The following is a 12,822-nucleotide window of genomic DNA, read 5'->3' as shown; positions in this document are numbered from 1 at the left end:
CGCACACGAAGGCTATAAAAAGCGGTTGGGAAGTTGGAGTTCATCAGCGAGAGGACGGAGCTCTAGGTGCAACAGAGCAGCCCCCCACCCAGCAGTGACTGCCTGCAGCCCCGCAGCCGGGGGGCGAGGGCAAAGCTGACCTTCCCAGGGAGGAGCAGAAACCTCGGGAGCGTTTCCACGGTCAGCTCGGAGCTGCGCTTGGAGAGGAGGAAGAGTGGGAGAGGAGGAAGGGGCGCCCTTCACAGAACAGCACTCAGCTGCACTTGAGACTTTCTCCCGCAGCAGCCTGAGGGGTGCTGAGCCGTCCCGGTGGCACGGCGGGAGAGAAAACACCCAGGACGAAGGCACGAGAACCTGATAGCGGGGCAAGCGTGCATACGCCTGGCCGGCACTGAGCTCAGCGCGGCTGGGAGCCGAGCCAGCGGGTCCCACCAAAGCGGGCAGGGGCTGGGAAGCAGGCGGCCACCCCAGTGCCGCGCCCCAGGCAAAGCAGCACCTTGCAGAGCTTCGTGATGTCACTCAGGTCGCTGCGCACGCCGAAACACGGCTGCGGCGGTGCAGCCCGGACACTCCACTTCCTCCTGACTGCACAGTTGCGCTTAGCTGGGGTGCTGCCTGGGAAGGTAAGCCTGCTTTTAAGCTCTCTCTTTGCGATCTGGAATGATCCTGGGCGGTTTCCTACAAAACCTTGGCTCTCCTCGGGCTTTTTCTCAGGGCTTGGCTCTTGCCGCGAGGAGATTTGTGGCGCTTCTGAGTCTTGAAAACACAGCAGCCCTCCTCGCGCGCCAATCCTCTGTGTGAACACATGGAGGAATTGAAACAGCGGCTGCACAAAATTGCCGTTGGTAGAGAAAGCAAAATGTTAGAGCGTAGGCAATGAGCGGTTCTCCAGCTGCTCTCCGGTGCCATTATGAGGCACAGTTTCCTCCTCTCGCCTGATTTCTCAGGGAATAGCTTTTATTCCAAAATCATACTTGATAGTAAGGGAAACTTGCAAAGCTGTTTTTTCTAACGGTGGTTTATATTACCGTAAAAAACCCCTCCATGCTGCCTTTGTGCCATCCAGCTCTCTTTGACTGAATTTCAGCAGTAGGAAATTAACACTAGCCAGGGGGTCACAGTACGGCAAAACCAGCAAGACTGCTTGCACGTGTGTTTGTTATTGAGACTCCTGACCAGTTTCAACTCCTAATTCAGACTGCAGTCACTGGTCTGGATTAAAACGTACCTTGCTCCGCGGGCTGACGCTTTCAGGCTGTACTTTGTGAGAGGTGCTTGCTGGTGGGCTTGCTTCCCTTGCGCCGGGAAGGTTCCCTTGGTTCTCTTGCGCCGGCAGCTCAGCAAAACAGCACGGCTGCAGTTTGGCAGCGGTAGGCAGGACTCACCGCGGGTGGCACCTGAATCTGAGATTTCTTGAGGTAAATCAAAAGGGAAAGGCACCAAGGTGAGCCAGCGTGTCAGATCTGGCTTGCCACAGGTTTGTGGGGGCGAGGAGCTCAGCAGCAGGCTGGAGCTGTGGGGCGCGTGAGGTAAGAGTGTGATTTTTGTTCGGGGGCACGTTTGCTGGCGGCAAGCGAAAGTGCCGGGACCTTGGCAAACATCGGCAGCCGTGGGAATTGCATCCGTGATGCAGGTCCATCTGCCGGACGGCCCTTGGCCAGCCCGGAGCAGGCGCCCCGGCGAGGCTGCCGGCATCCCGCGGCGTGGGCACAGCCCGCTCCTTCGGCCGCCGGTGCTGCGGAAGTGAGACTCAGAGCGGTGTTGCAAAACAAAAACATCTCATCACAACAGATCAGACAACCCAGAACTGCTCCCTTTTTTTTTTGTGGAAGAAGAAAACCAGCAAAAGTACCCTTAACTGTAAAACTTTCCACTTCTGACTGCGAAGGTTTCGTACCGAAGCACGAGTGCGGTAACGCGAGATGTTCTCTGAGGGCAGGGGGTAGAGGCATTTGTGTCTTAATCAAATCAATTAACCCGTCTGCTGATGGGCTTGCCAGAAGGAGCCAGGACTCTGGAATGACATTCCTGTGCTTCTCAGTCCTATCAGGACTTTTTCCTGGAAATGCCACTTTTAGTTTCCAAACGTCCAGCTACAAGTAATAACGTGCACGCTTCGTTACATCCTTACTGCAACAGCCTCAGAAATACAGACTAATTAAAACGTAAAAGACAGTACATTGGTAACAGTCTATTTATTTCCTACCAATTTTTCCAAATTTCATATTCTAAAAGCGATGTTGCAGTAGGAGGCGTCTGCCTGCAGTAGATAACTAAGCGTCAATAAAATCTGACGGAGCTTTTCCGCCTTCTGCCTTTTCCGTACCTACATTTTGCGGCGAATGACTTGACTTTCCTAACAGCTTTGGAGACCCAGTTTCAGTCAGATGTTTGGTGGCATCTCTGTGTGCCTGCTTTTGTGCACAGGTGGGAAGACAAGAGAATAGTGGGGCTTCAATCTGAGCAGGAGAAGTGGGAGGAAAGGCAGAAATGCAATTATTTTGTAAACAGCCTGACCCCAAGCTCACTGAACATGAAGGAATGGCCTTTCCTGCCTCCACGGGCCGTACGTCTCCTGCTCATCAGTCACGGTGTTTGCTCAGGGTGGTGGGGATGGGACATCACCTGCATTTCCAGCGGTTGAGTTTTGTAACCTTTGGGTTCCACGTTTCAAAGCAGCTCCCAGGTCTCCATTAAAGCACAGCTTTTCACGACGCTTCTCCCTCTGAACGTTAGCAGTATGAGGACCACTCCCAAGAGTTGGGTCTTTTACTTCCCTAACATCAGTTATTCATCAACACAAGAGTTTTTCAGTTTGGGATTGCGCTAGAAGATAGCAACACAACCTCATGAGAACGTAGCCACACCAGCACCTTTGCCACCCGTCACTCAGACAGCCCTAAACCTTGGCCCTTAGAACACCGCCTTACAGAGCAGGGCAAAGAAGTGAAATTTTGATTAACTGTGACACCTTGTGGACAATTACTAGATGCAGATGAAGGCCGAGGAGGAACCTGTCCGTGCTGTGGGCTCCACCGTGGTCTCAGCCCAACCCTGCATTCCTCTGCATGCCACCATCAGAAAATGAAGGCTGGATGCTGGTATCGGGCCGTTAACTCGGCATCGCCCTCATGTTACAGCAGACGCATCCTGGGCACCTCGGTTTACCCTACATGGCACCATGCAGGGGCCCGTTTGAGTCAGCAGCCTGAACTTGATTATTCTGATTGCTGACGTTGCAGTCTGGTCCCTGGCTGTCACATGAAATGTAAATAAGGGCCAACTGTATGGAGGGACCTCAACCAGCACACTGACTGCTATGACTCATTTGAGCTGAAGAACACGTGTCCACTGGCCAGCATTTAAATATGAGCGTGTCCTTAAAATAGAGCATTTTGCAAACGTACCTCATCCTCCATGGTTTCAACGGCCACCTAGCACTGGGGTTTTGGAGGAGCACCAGGCTGTCAGCCTAACCTTGTCATCCACGGGAAGCCAGGCAGCTCCTAACTTTGGAAGTGGCTTTAATGGCTTCTTGGCAAAGTGGGAGGTCACCTGAATGGAGAGAATCACAGAATCATAGAATGGTTAGGGTTGGAAGGGACCTTCAAAGCCCACCCAGTCCAACCCCCCTGCAAGGAGCAGGGACATCTCCAGCCGGATCAGGTTGCTCAGAGCCTCATCCAACCTGGCCTGGAATGTTTCCAGGGATGGGGCATCCACCGCCTCTCTGGGCAACCTGGGCCAGTGTTCTACAACTCGCATTGTAAAAAATTTTTTCCCAATATCTAAAATTGGTGTAGTGAGCAGTGTTCTTCTTGGACACAGCGTGTCCAGCTAGAGCTGCAGGCAAACCCGATGGAAAGGGATAACAAACATCCAGGGCATCAGAAATTCCCAGCACTCTCAAGAAATGGGATGGAGCCCAACGTTACTGGTCTGAGAAGCAATGCCCTGAGTGAACACTGCAGTGCTCTGCTCCATGCCGTGTCCACTCCCTGCTTCAGTGTCCTGAGGAGCAGCAGAAAGCAGAGCGGGAGGCCTCCAACGTTGCTTCTCAGACCACTGGAGATAAGGCCATGGGCCAGATGCATCTTTCCTCCTCATCTCCAGCACCTTTTGAGCCCTCTTCCCTCCTCATGGACATGTTCCAGCCTTGTGATAGAAGCAAGGCTGTGGTGTCCTGGGATGAGGGCCGCTGGGGACACCCCACCACAATGCAGAGCATCTCGTCCTAGAGCTAACTTGGGGTGGGCATTACTGGAAGCAAACTACAGGCTGGAGGGATTGTCCTGGAGGGACAAAACCAGCCTCTGAGCCACCTGGCCTCCATATACTTGTGCCATCTTGGTGAAGGAGGAGGATTAGATGGAGGGTTTCTCAACTACAGCATTTTTTTTGATGTTTGGTGCAGCTGAAGGATGCAGCCCAGTTGCTAAAGCTGAGGGTGCTGCAGGAGACAGATAAACCTGCAGACGGTGCTTTTTGAAGACCGTGAGAAAATGAAAGACAAGTTTAAAGAGAAAAGCAAGAAAGTTGGTGGCAGCATCTGTTCAGGGAGTGGTTAGGAGGCCCTGTCACTATCAGTATCAGCCACAGCCACTGCATCTGTCGTGACGGTGGCCTGTGTCCCATCCTGGGACCATGCCACCTCTGGGCACCTCTGGGGCCTGAATTACAGCCCACCATGGCAGCCTTGAGCAGCATCTGTATGAGCTGCCGGGTCCAAGTAGCACAATGGTTTAACAAGCTGAAAAAGCAGCGATTTGTGTTCTTTGTCACTGGAGAGCTCTAAATGCTGCTCTTTTTCGGTAACATGAAGGAAAAAAGCATTAATAACAGGGTAGAAATTACTAACACCTACCTAAAGAGACGCTTTTTCTGGCGAATGCCCCTTGCCGGTGGTGCAGGAAATGAGTCAGGAGGACTGAATCAGTGTTGGCAGCGCCCCGTGAAATAGGAAACTGATGTTCAATTGCAGCCGTTGTGTTAGACACAGGAGGGAATCACTGGGTTACCCTACTGAAGACAAGTCTCAGTTGCACAAGCCAACAAAAGAAAGATGGCCCAACAGCTCAGCACGTGATGTTTTACCATCCCTACTCATCTGAATCAAAGAAGAGCCAGAAATTTTCCACCAGAAATTATCTGGTGGAAAAAAAAAGTTAAACTGAGGCTGCTGGGGTGATGAGAAATGGAAGCTGGTGATCCGATTAGGTCTCTGCTTGCTACGTTAGCTTGGGTACACGGCAGCGCTGCCTGCATATACAGCAGCCAAACTTTCCAAACCCGCTCCCTGCTCCTCTTTTCCATGTGGCCTGACCCTATCACGCCAGAGAAGGTGGGTCCATGAGGTCCACTGATGAGGTCACCCACGCAATGCCTAGCACAGAAGACACTTCCAAACCTCCATTTCATACTGAATAGTCAAATAGGAAGTGCAAATGTGAATGTTGACAACTCTTGCAGTGCCTTTGCCTTTACAGCCCCTGTTTTTGTTCTCTACAGGAATGACCCACCCATCCTACACCACGACAAATGTTTCCAGCAGCCCAGTCATGATGCAGAGCAACCAGACCTGCTCCAGTCACAATATAACCTTCAAAAACAGCCTGTACGCAACCACCTACACCCTCATCTTCATCCCAGGCCTCCTGGCCAACAGCGCTGCCCTCTGGGTCTTGTGCCGCTTCATCAGCAAGAAGAACAAAGCCGTCATCTTCATGATCAACCTGGCCATGGCCGACCTGGCTCACGTCCTCTCGCTGCCACTGCGAATATACTATTATATTAACTCCACGTGGCCTTTTGGGAGGTTCCTTTGCTTACTGTGCTTCTACCTGAAGTACCTCAACATGTACGCCAGCATTTGTTTCCTCACCTGCATCAGCATCCAGAGGTATTTCTTCCTGTATCAGCCGTTCAAAGCCAAGGACTGGAAGCGGCGGTACGATGTAGCCATCAGCGCTGTGGTGTGGCTCTTCGTTGGGGTGGCCTGCTTGCCGTTCCCCATCATGCGCAGCTACGGCCTGGCCAACACCACCAATACTTGCTTTGCAGACCTTCAAGTCCGGCAGATCAGCAGCAAGGTGGCCACCGTGCTGATGGCAGGCACGGCAGAGCTCTTTGGGTTCATCGGCCCGCTCATCATCATTTTATTCTGTACTTGGAAAACAAAGGACTCTCTCCGAGGTTTCCAGATACCGCTGCAAAACAGCAGCGAGAGGCGGAGGGCTTTGAGGATGGTTTCCATGTGCGCCGTTGTGTTCTGCGTGTGTTTTGCACCGTACCACATCAATTTCTTTTTCTACATGTTGGTGAAGGAAAATGTCATTACAGACTGCTTCCTGAGTACCGTCACGCTCTACATACAGCCCTTTTGCTTAAGTCTTGCGAGCCTGGACTGCTGTTTGGATCCAATCCTGTATTTCTTTATGACGTCAGAGTTTCAGGACCAGATATCAAGGCACAGCAGCATGGTCATCAGGAGTCGACTTATGAGCAAAGAGAGTGCCTCATCAATTAAAGAATGATGAGAAAGCCAGCTGAAAAGAATTAAGATGTTTAATATGAAATCTAGGACTGTCCTGGGACACTCGATTACCAATTCCGCGGTGGAGGTTTGTTCAGGGGAGTTTTGTGGCAGTGGAAATCTTTTGATACATAGAAGATAAAACTCTGTTTAAGACCGATGTGTTGGAAGCTGATGAGCAACCCAACTGGCATGACTACACCTCCTGCTGTGCCACCCACGCCTGACCTCGCTGGACTAGAAAATATACAGGAGGGAGCGAAGAAGCTTTCGCTAGGAAATGGTGGAAACGTCCCAGGAGCTGTTCTTCTGCTTTCCCAGCTCCACGGCTCTACGATCAAGCCAAAGACAATCCCCCGTCCATACACTGACATCTGCTGAAGTGTCCTCTCTGCTAAAAACACACAATGCATACGAGAACCTGGAAATGGCCAGTAACAATAAATAGCAGTTTTGTCTCTGCACTCAGGCCCGCAGACGGGTGAAGGTTGGCAGCTCGCTTCAGCATGGCAGCCCTGGCCTTGAGCACATCCCATTGGTCACCACACTGAACCTCTGCTTTGCCTTTCCCGCACCCCTCCTGCTGCTCTTGTGCGTTATTTCCTCCTCACCCAGCTCTAAGTTTGCTCCTTAATGGCTGGTGCATCCCATAACTTGCACCCACAGCCAGTGCAGGACCCTCTGCAGGACAAATTCTCCTGATGGCTCCTCAAACACTCCAGAGAGTGGGACCTTCCCTTGCTCAGAGAGACTTCCTTCCCCTCTGAGCTGCCCCCAGGGGCAAGGTGGGCATCAGCATGTGGCTTTTGTCTTTGGACCTCGAGGGGCAGGAGCACGGAGAGCGTGCCACGGGCCAGGCACGGCCAGACTCGGCATCGGCGGATTTGACGGTGCTGGTGGCACCATTCAGGTCCTCTTTGGCCCAGAAGTACCTGCAGTGGATTCACCCTGTGAAATCTCTGCTCAACGGGGTCAGTTGACACACCTTTCAAAAAAGAAAGGTGTCCTTGCCCAGGTGGTTTCACTGATAGCGCAAAGGCTGTTTCTTAAGTAAATTATTCATTGTGATTTTTTCCATCAGCTCCTCTCGCGATCTTAATGTTTACATTTTTATAACTTCACTCACTATGAAGATATGAAAAGCAGTGACAGGAAAGGGCGCCCTTTACCCCTGTGGGGGCAGCTCTTCGGCCAAGTTCACTCACTTGGTGTAAGTTCAAGGGTATCATTGTGCCACCTGAGGATTGTTTTGGCTGAACACAGGCACTGATTGTATTGCCTTTGTGTTTTCAAAAGGAACCTGTACGTTCTCAGTAAGCACCAGTGCCAGCATCTCACATAGAATCACAGAACGATTTGGGTGGGAAGGGACCTTCAAAGCCCACCCAGTCCAACCCCCCTGCCAGAAGCAGGGACATCTCCAACCGGATCAGGTTGCTCAGAGCCCCAGCCAACCTGGCCTGGAACGTTTCCAGGGATGGGGCATCCACCGCCTCTCTGGGCAACCTGGGCCAGTGTTCTACAACCCTCAATGTAAAAAAGTTTTTCCTAATATCTAGCCTAAATCTACCTCCCTCTATTTTGAAACCGTTACCCCTAGTCCTGTTGCTACAAAAACAGAAGAAATACCGGAAACACTTGTTAAGTATATTTGAAATCCAACCACTCAATTCCACTTAATTACATTCTAACGCAGCCAAAACTTTTCCACATAATAAGTTTTCCCTGTTTTACAACAAAATGGGAAAAAAGCAAACAATAGCCACGTGTAAATAACCATTACACTGGAGTTCCTCTAAAAAGCAGCAAAGACATGCTGGTTAAATAAAATAAGCTCTTGTAGTGCTCTTCCCATTTGTGAGAAGATCATGATGGACTACGGTACGATTAATTTAATCTTACACCTGAAAATGCCAAATCTGCCAATCTGCAGGAAGCAGCTTCCACAGAGAGAGTTTTATTGCAGGCTTCTCCAGTTTTCTGGTGAGAAAGCTGCAGAGCAAGCAAACAAAAAACCTGAAATCAATGGAAATGTTTTCTCCGATTTAACCGGCAGCTCGTTATGCCGGTGAGACACACACACGTGTACACACCGCATGTGGTCCCTTTACGAATGTGAGCAGAGGTTGATGCTCAGGTAAACAGTTAGGCGTGCAGAATGAAATTTTTTGCCAGTTCAGCAATTTTCTCATGAGCTAGACGCTGTACAATATTGTCAATGAAGGAGACTTTAGTTTCAACGGTTGTTCTGAGGATTTTTATGGAGGTTGATCGGCTAGAATGTGACTGGGAGCTGTTTACTGTGATTGCTTTCTCATAGAATTCTCCAGCCATCAGGTGAGAACAAATGGAAGGCACTGTTATGGTAACGATGTAGCTTGTCCTACATTTTCCTTTCCAAAAACCAATGCTTAAAAAAATAAACGCATTTTTGCAAACATAAGCTGAGTTTCATAGTTATCACTTATACCTAGAAAACTGAATGGGATTGGCTCCTCCTTGATTCAAGGAGTTCAAGAGGAGTGCATCAACTTGCCTTGTTCTCAAACAGGTTGCTTGCTGGTCTACAGAAGGGTTTTCACCCCGTTCTGATGACTGCTGTAATTTTAATTTTTATTTTGTTTTTAAACTACAACGCTTACATGGGATTTAGGGGTATTTTGGGGAGAGAAAGGTCCTCCGTGGGAATGGCTGTGCTGCAGGTGAGGAGTGACTGCTATCATCCTTACATGCAGGCAAGACAGCGGAAACCATCTCTCTATATCTCATCCAACAATAATTTTGCAGATCCAAATCTCTATGGCTTCAAAAAGCACTCGCACCATCGGCGACAAGATTGGTAAAGCAGAAATTCGTAACTATTGTCCCCTACGTGCTGAAAGCTATAGCGCAGACCCAGCGTGGGAATACCTGCTCCAGGATCCGAATGTCCAAAGAGTAGTCGTGGCTCTCCCACACTTAACAACGAATCTGATGGCTCCATGAGGGATAACGTTCACCATCACTGTGGGAAAGTGTACTGGTTTTGGCTAGGATGGAGTTAAGTGGGCTGTGTGGTGCTGAGTTGCTGGGTGGGGTTAAACCACGACAGGAAGTTAGCTGAGATGGTCATGATGGTGACCTAGCCTAGAGAGCAACGATTCAAAGTAAAAAGAGACCAAGGAAAACTTATAATTTTCTGAAAGCACGTAGAAAGTCAAAGACTCAGTTTGGCCTCCACAAATTCATATGTGAAACTCAAAGCTTTTAGCTCACGTCCTCCAAAACCTCAGCAGTGTGTCTGAGGAGAAGAACAGATGAAGCCAGTGTTACTGTCGAGGGGGACAGCATTTCGGCTGCCTGCCCGACTGGGAGGCGCTGGATCTGACACAAGACCCTGGGCTGCAGGTGTTGGCTTTGCCTGCCAGAGCTCTCTCACTTTCAAAGGCAAAATGTGCCCAGCTCCAGTTCCTGTAATTCACCCCCTTTCCTGCGACCACAAAACATGTTTATTATTTTGACAAGAGAAAATACAATTTTGTGATGTTCCTCCTGGATTATCTCTTCTAGTCTGGTCCCACTGCCCAGACTCATCAGCTATGAAAAGAAGGCACCTTCATCCTTCTTGGGCAGACACAAAAATAAGTCCTTCAACAGAGATGCCACAGAAAGGCAGAGGATGACCAAATCAAGAGGCTGGGTAGGGCTACGCAGGTTGGTGAAGGATGGATACGAAGGGCTCCACTGGCTCCTGGTGCTGGAGCAACCCTATGTCAAAAGCCTCACCCCGAAGGGAACTGCTCAGGGTAGAAACACGGTGAGGTCTCCAAGCCATACACACCGATGGCAGTGCACGTCCCCTGATGGCACGGCCCTGGACAAAACCACGGCGTGACTGATTCTCCTTCTCTAGCACGTGAGCCATTCACCCGTTAGCAAAAGAAAGTGTGTTTGCAGTGCTAGCTAATGGCCACCCCACCTTAACTGGTATCAGAGGTCTGGTAATTCCTCTCCTGCTTGAGAAAGGGCCCTCCCATGCTCTACAGCAAACATATTTGGAAAGAAACCCCATGGGATCTAATGCCTTTCTGCAGCCTCAGGTTCTGAGATACAGGATCCTGTGAGTACCTCAAGCTTCATTTTCTTTCCTTAAATGAAATGACCAGGTCTCTGTGTAGAGAAAAAAAACCAAAATATGCTGGAAATGCAGGATACCAGCTCAACGACTAGCAGCCAGCTCAAAAATATGAAAACCCTTCACTGCATTTAACAGATTTTGGGGCTATGACTAGTGCATTTTCACAGAACCATGGAATGGTTTGGGTTGGAAGGGAACTTAAAGCCCGTCCAGTCCAACCCCCCTGCCCTGAGCAGGGACACCTTCCACCAGACCAGGTCGCTCAAAGCCCTGTCCAACCTGGCCTTGGACACTTATAGGGATGGGGCATCCACAGCTTCTCTGGGCAACCCATTCCAGTGCCTCAGCACCCTCACCATGAAGAATTTCTAATCTAAATCTACCTTCTTTCAGTTTAAAGCCATTTTGACCAAAAACGCTGGTCTGTGGATTGCACGAGGGCTTAGCCCAAAAAGGTAGGTAGTGACTGACAATTATCTCCTGTAAAATAAATCAAGGCTTCCTAAAAATGCTGCCTTTGTGGAGGCCGCTGTGCGGTGGCGAGAGGGACTGCGTGCCACGGGGCACCGGGGACTCGCCCAGCCCCACCGACCACGTGCCGACGGTTCCGGTTCAGCCGTAGCAAATCTCTGCGCAAGGGTGAGCTGCTTTGTGTGAGTAAGACCTCCTCCTCCTGAACAGCCCGCTGTTTTTCATACATCCTTCAGATGCATCCTGTCAGATAGTTCTAATCCTGAGTGCGTAGAGAGATGCTGAGCGTATGCACTTGGCCTTCTGCCCACAGGATACCAGGCCAAAGGCGAAGGCAACCTTTATCTGGAGGCCTCAGATAAAGTCTCGCGGTTATTTAAAAACTCCTTTGTGTTTCTGCCTTTGGAAGTGTGGCGTAAAATGAGCGTGTGGGATCGGTGATGAGCCAGAAGAGCAGAAATGCTAAATAAAAATATACATGCAGTCAAAAGAAGAATGGAGAGGTCGATTAGCGTGTGTTGAAGGCAGAGGCTTGAGGCCTGTCAACCCGTCAGCTTTTCACGACCAGGAGGGCTGCGATCTTCTGCAGAAGCTCTGCAAAAAGATGATGGGCAGATGAAGGGAGGACTTGGCGTGGTTACAAACCCGAGGTGAGAGCCCGACCCTCGCTACGGTCTGACGCCCACTGACCTCTCCTTCTCCAGCAGCCCTAAAAATAGGGCTGGCAGATGGGATACGGCACTGGATGCATGCTTTGGACACGGCCGTAGGATGTCCTCGGCAGGATATCCTGATGAAACAGCCACCTCACTCTGGGACGAACCTTTAACCTCCGGAGAGGGATGGGGCGCAGTGCCAGCCTCCCTTCTACGAGTCTGAACATTTTGCAAATTTTTTTCAAATTTGTGAAGATTTTTGCCTTCCTGAGGACACTGACCCACGGCTTTAAGTAACTGCGTCTCCACTGACCACAGGGCACTCCATGTCAAGGATCCTCTTCTCCATTCTCCACGCTGCTGTCACGAAGCACGACTTCACAGCACGGCAGCGCGCTCAGGTCCCCGCGAGCAGCGCCGCTGCCAGCGCGGAGAAACCCTGGTGACGGCGCAGCCGGCAGAGCCGGTGGGCTCAGCTGCTGCGGGGGGAGACGCAGCCTTGACCCCAGACCCTGAGCCTGTCCTGCAGCAAAAGGTTATAAACAGCTTCCTTCTTTCATTTCTCTTCCAGTTCTGTTTCTGTCAATTTTGCGGGGTCATGGGGCCAGTGACAGAAAATAGATGAATCGAGCAAGAATATTTCTATTTATACATCACCTACAGTAAAAAAGGGAACGATGCCAACAGCCATATTATCTTCGCAAGCCTTGGACCATAAGATGTGACACCGTGTATCATGTAAAACTGCTCAGCTGGAAATAAAGCAGCTTCAAATAAGTTACACTAGGATCTATGCCTGCTGGTTTTCAGCAGTTCAGAAAGGAGGAGGTCATTCCTAGCAGGCAGAACTAAAAATTATATACGTATTTATACACACAGGAAAGGAAATAAAGGAGGCAAAAAAAATAAATTGGGAATGATGCACATTATGGGTTGTTTTTTTTAAAACCAATAGTGTTTTGGGAAAATCTCCACCTTAAACCACCATATGATTTCAGAAATAAAGTTTAAACCCTTAGCTTTAGCTTATAGCCTTGATAGTCTGA

General features: G+C 50.1%; 1 protein-coding gene across 1 annotated transcript; it reads left to right on the top strand.

Annotated features, from left to right (window-relative positions):
- Positions 1-391: 391 nt before the first annotated feature.
- Positions 392-7,441, top strand: LOC147599425 (putative P2Y purinoceptor 10). Its single transcript, XM_086756697.1, has 2 exons — positions 392-623; positions 5,509-7,441. The coding sequence occupies exon 2, from the start codon at positions 5,511-5,513 to the stop codon at positions 6,531-6,533; it is 1,023 nt and encodes a 340-aa protein (XP_086612823.1). The 5' UTR covers positions 392-623; positions 5,509-5,510; the 3' UTR covers positions 6,534-7,441.
- Positions 7,442-12,822: the final 5,381 nt, after the last annotated feature.

Source organism: Chlamydotis macqueenii, chromosome 11 (genome assembly GCF_036417535.1).
Source record: "Chlamydotis macqueenii isolate bChlMac1 chromosome 11, bChlMac1.mat, whole genome shotgun sequence".
Classification (NCBI taxonomy): Eukaryota; Metazoa; Chordata; class Aves; order Otidiformes; family Otididae; genus Chlamydotis; species Chlamydotis macqueenii.
Note: the sequence above shows the minus strand (reverse complement) of the source record. Positions and strands in the feature narration are given on the sequence as shown.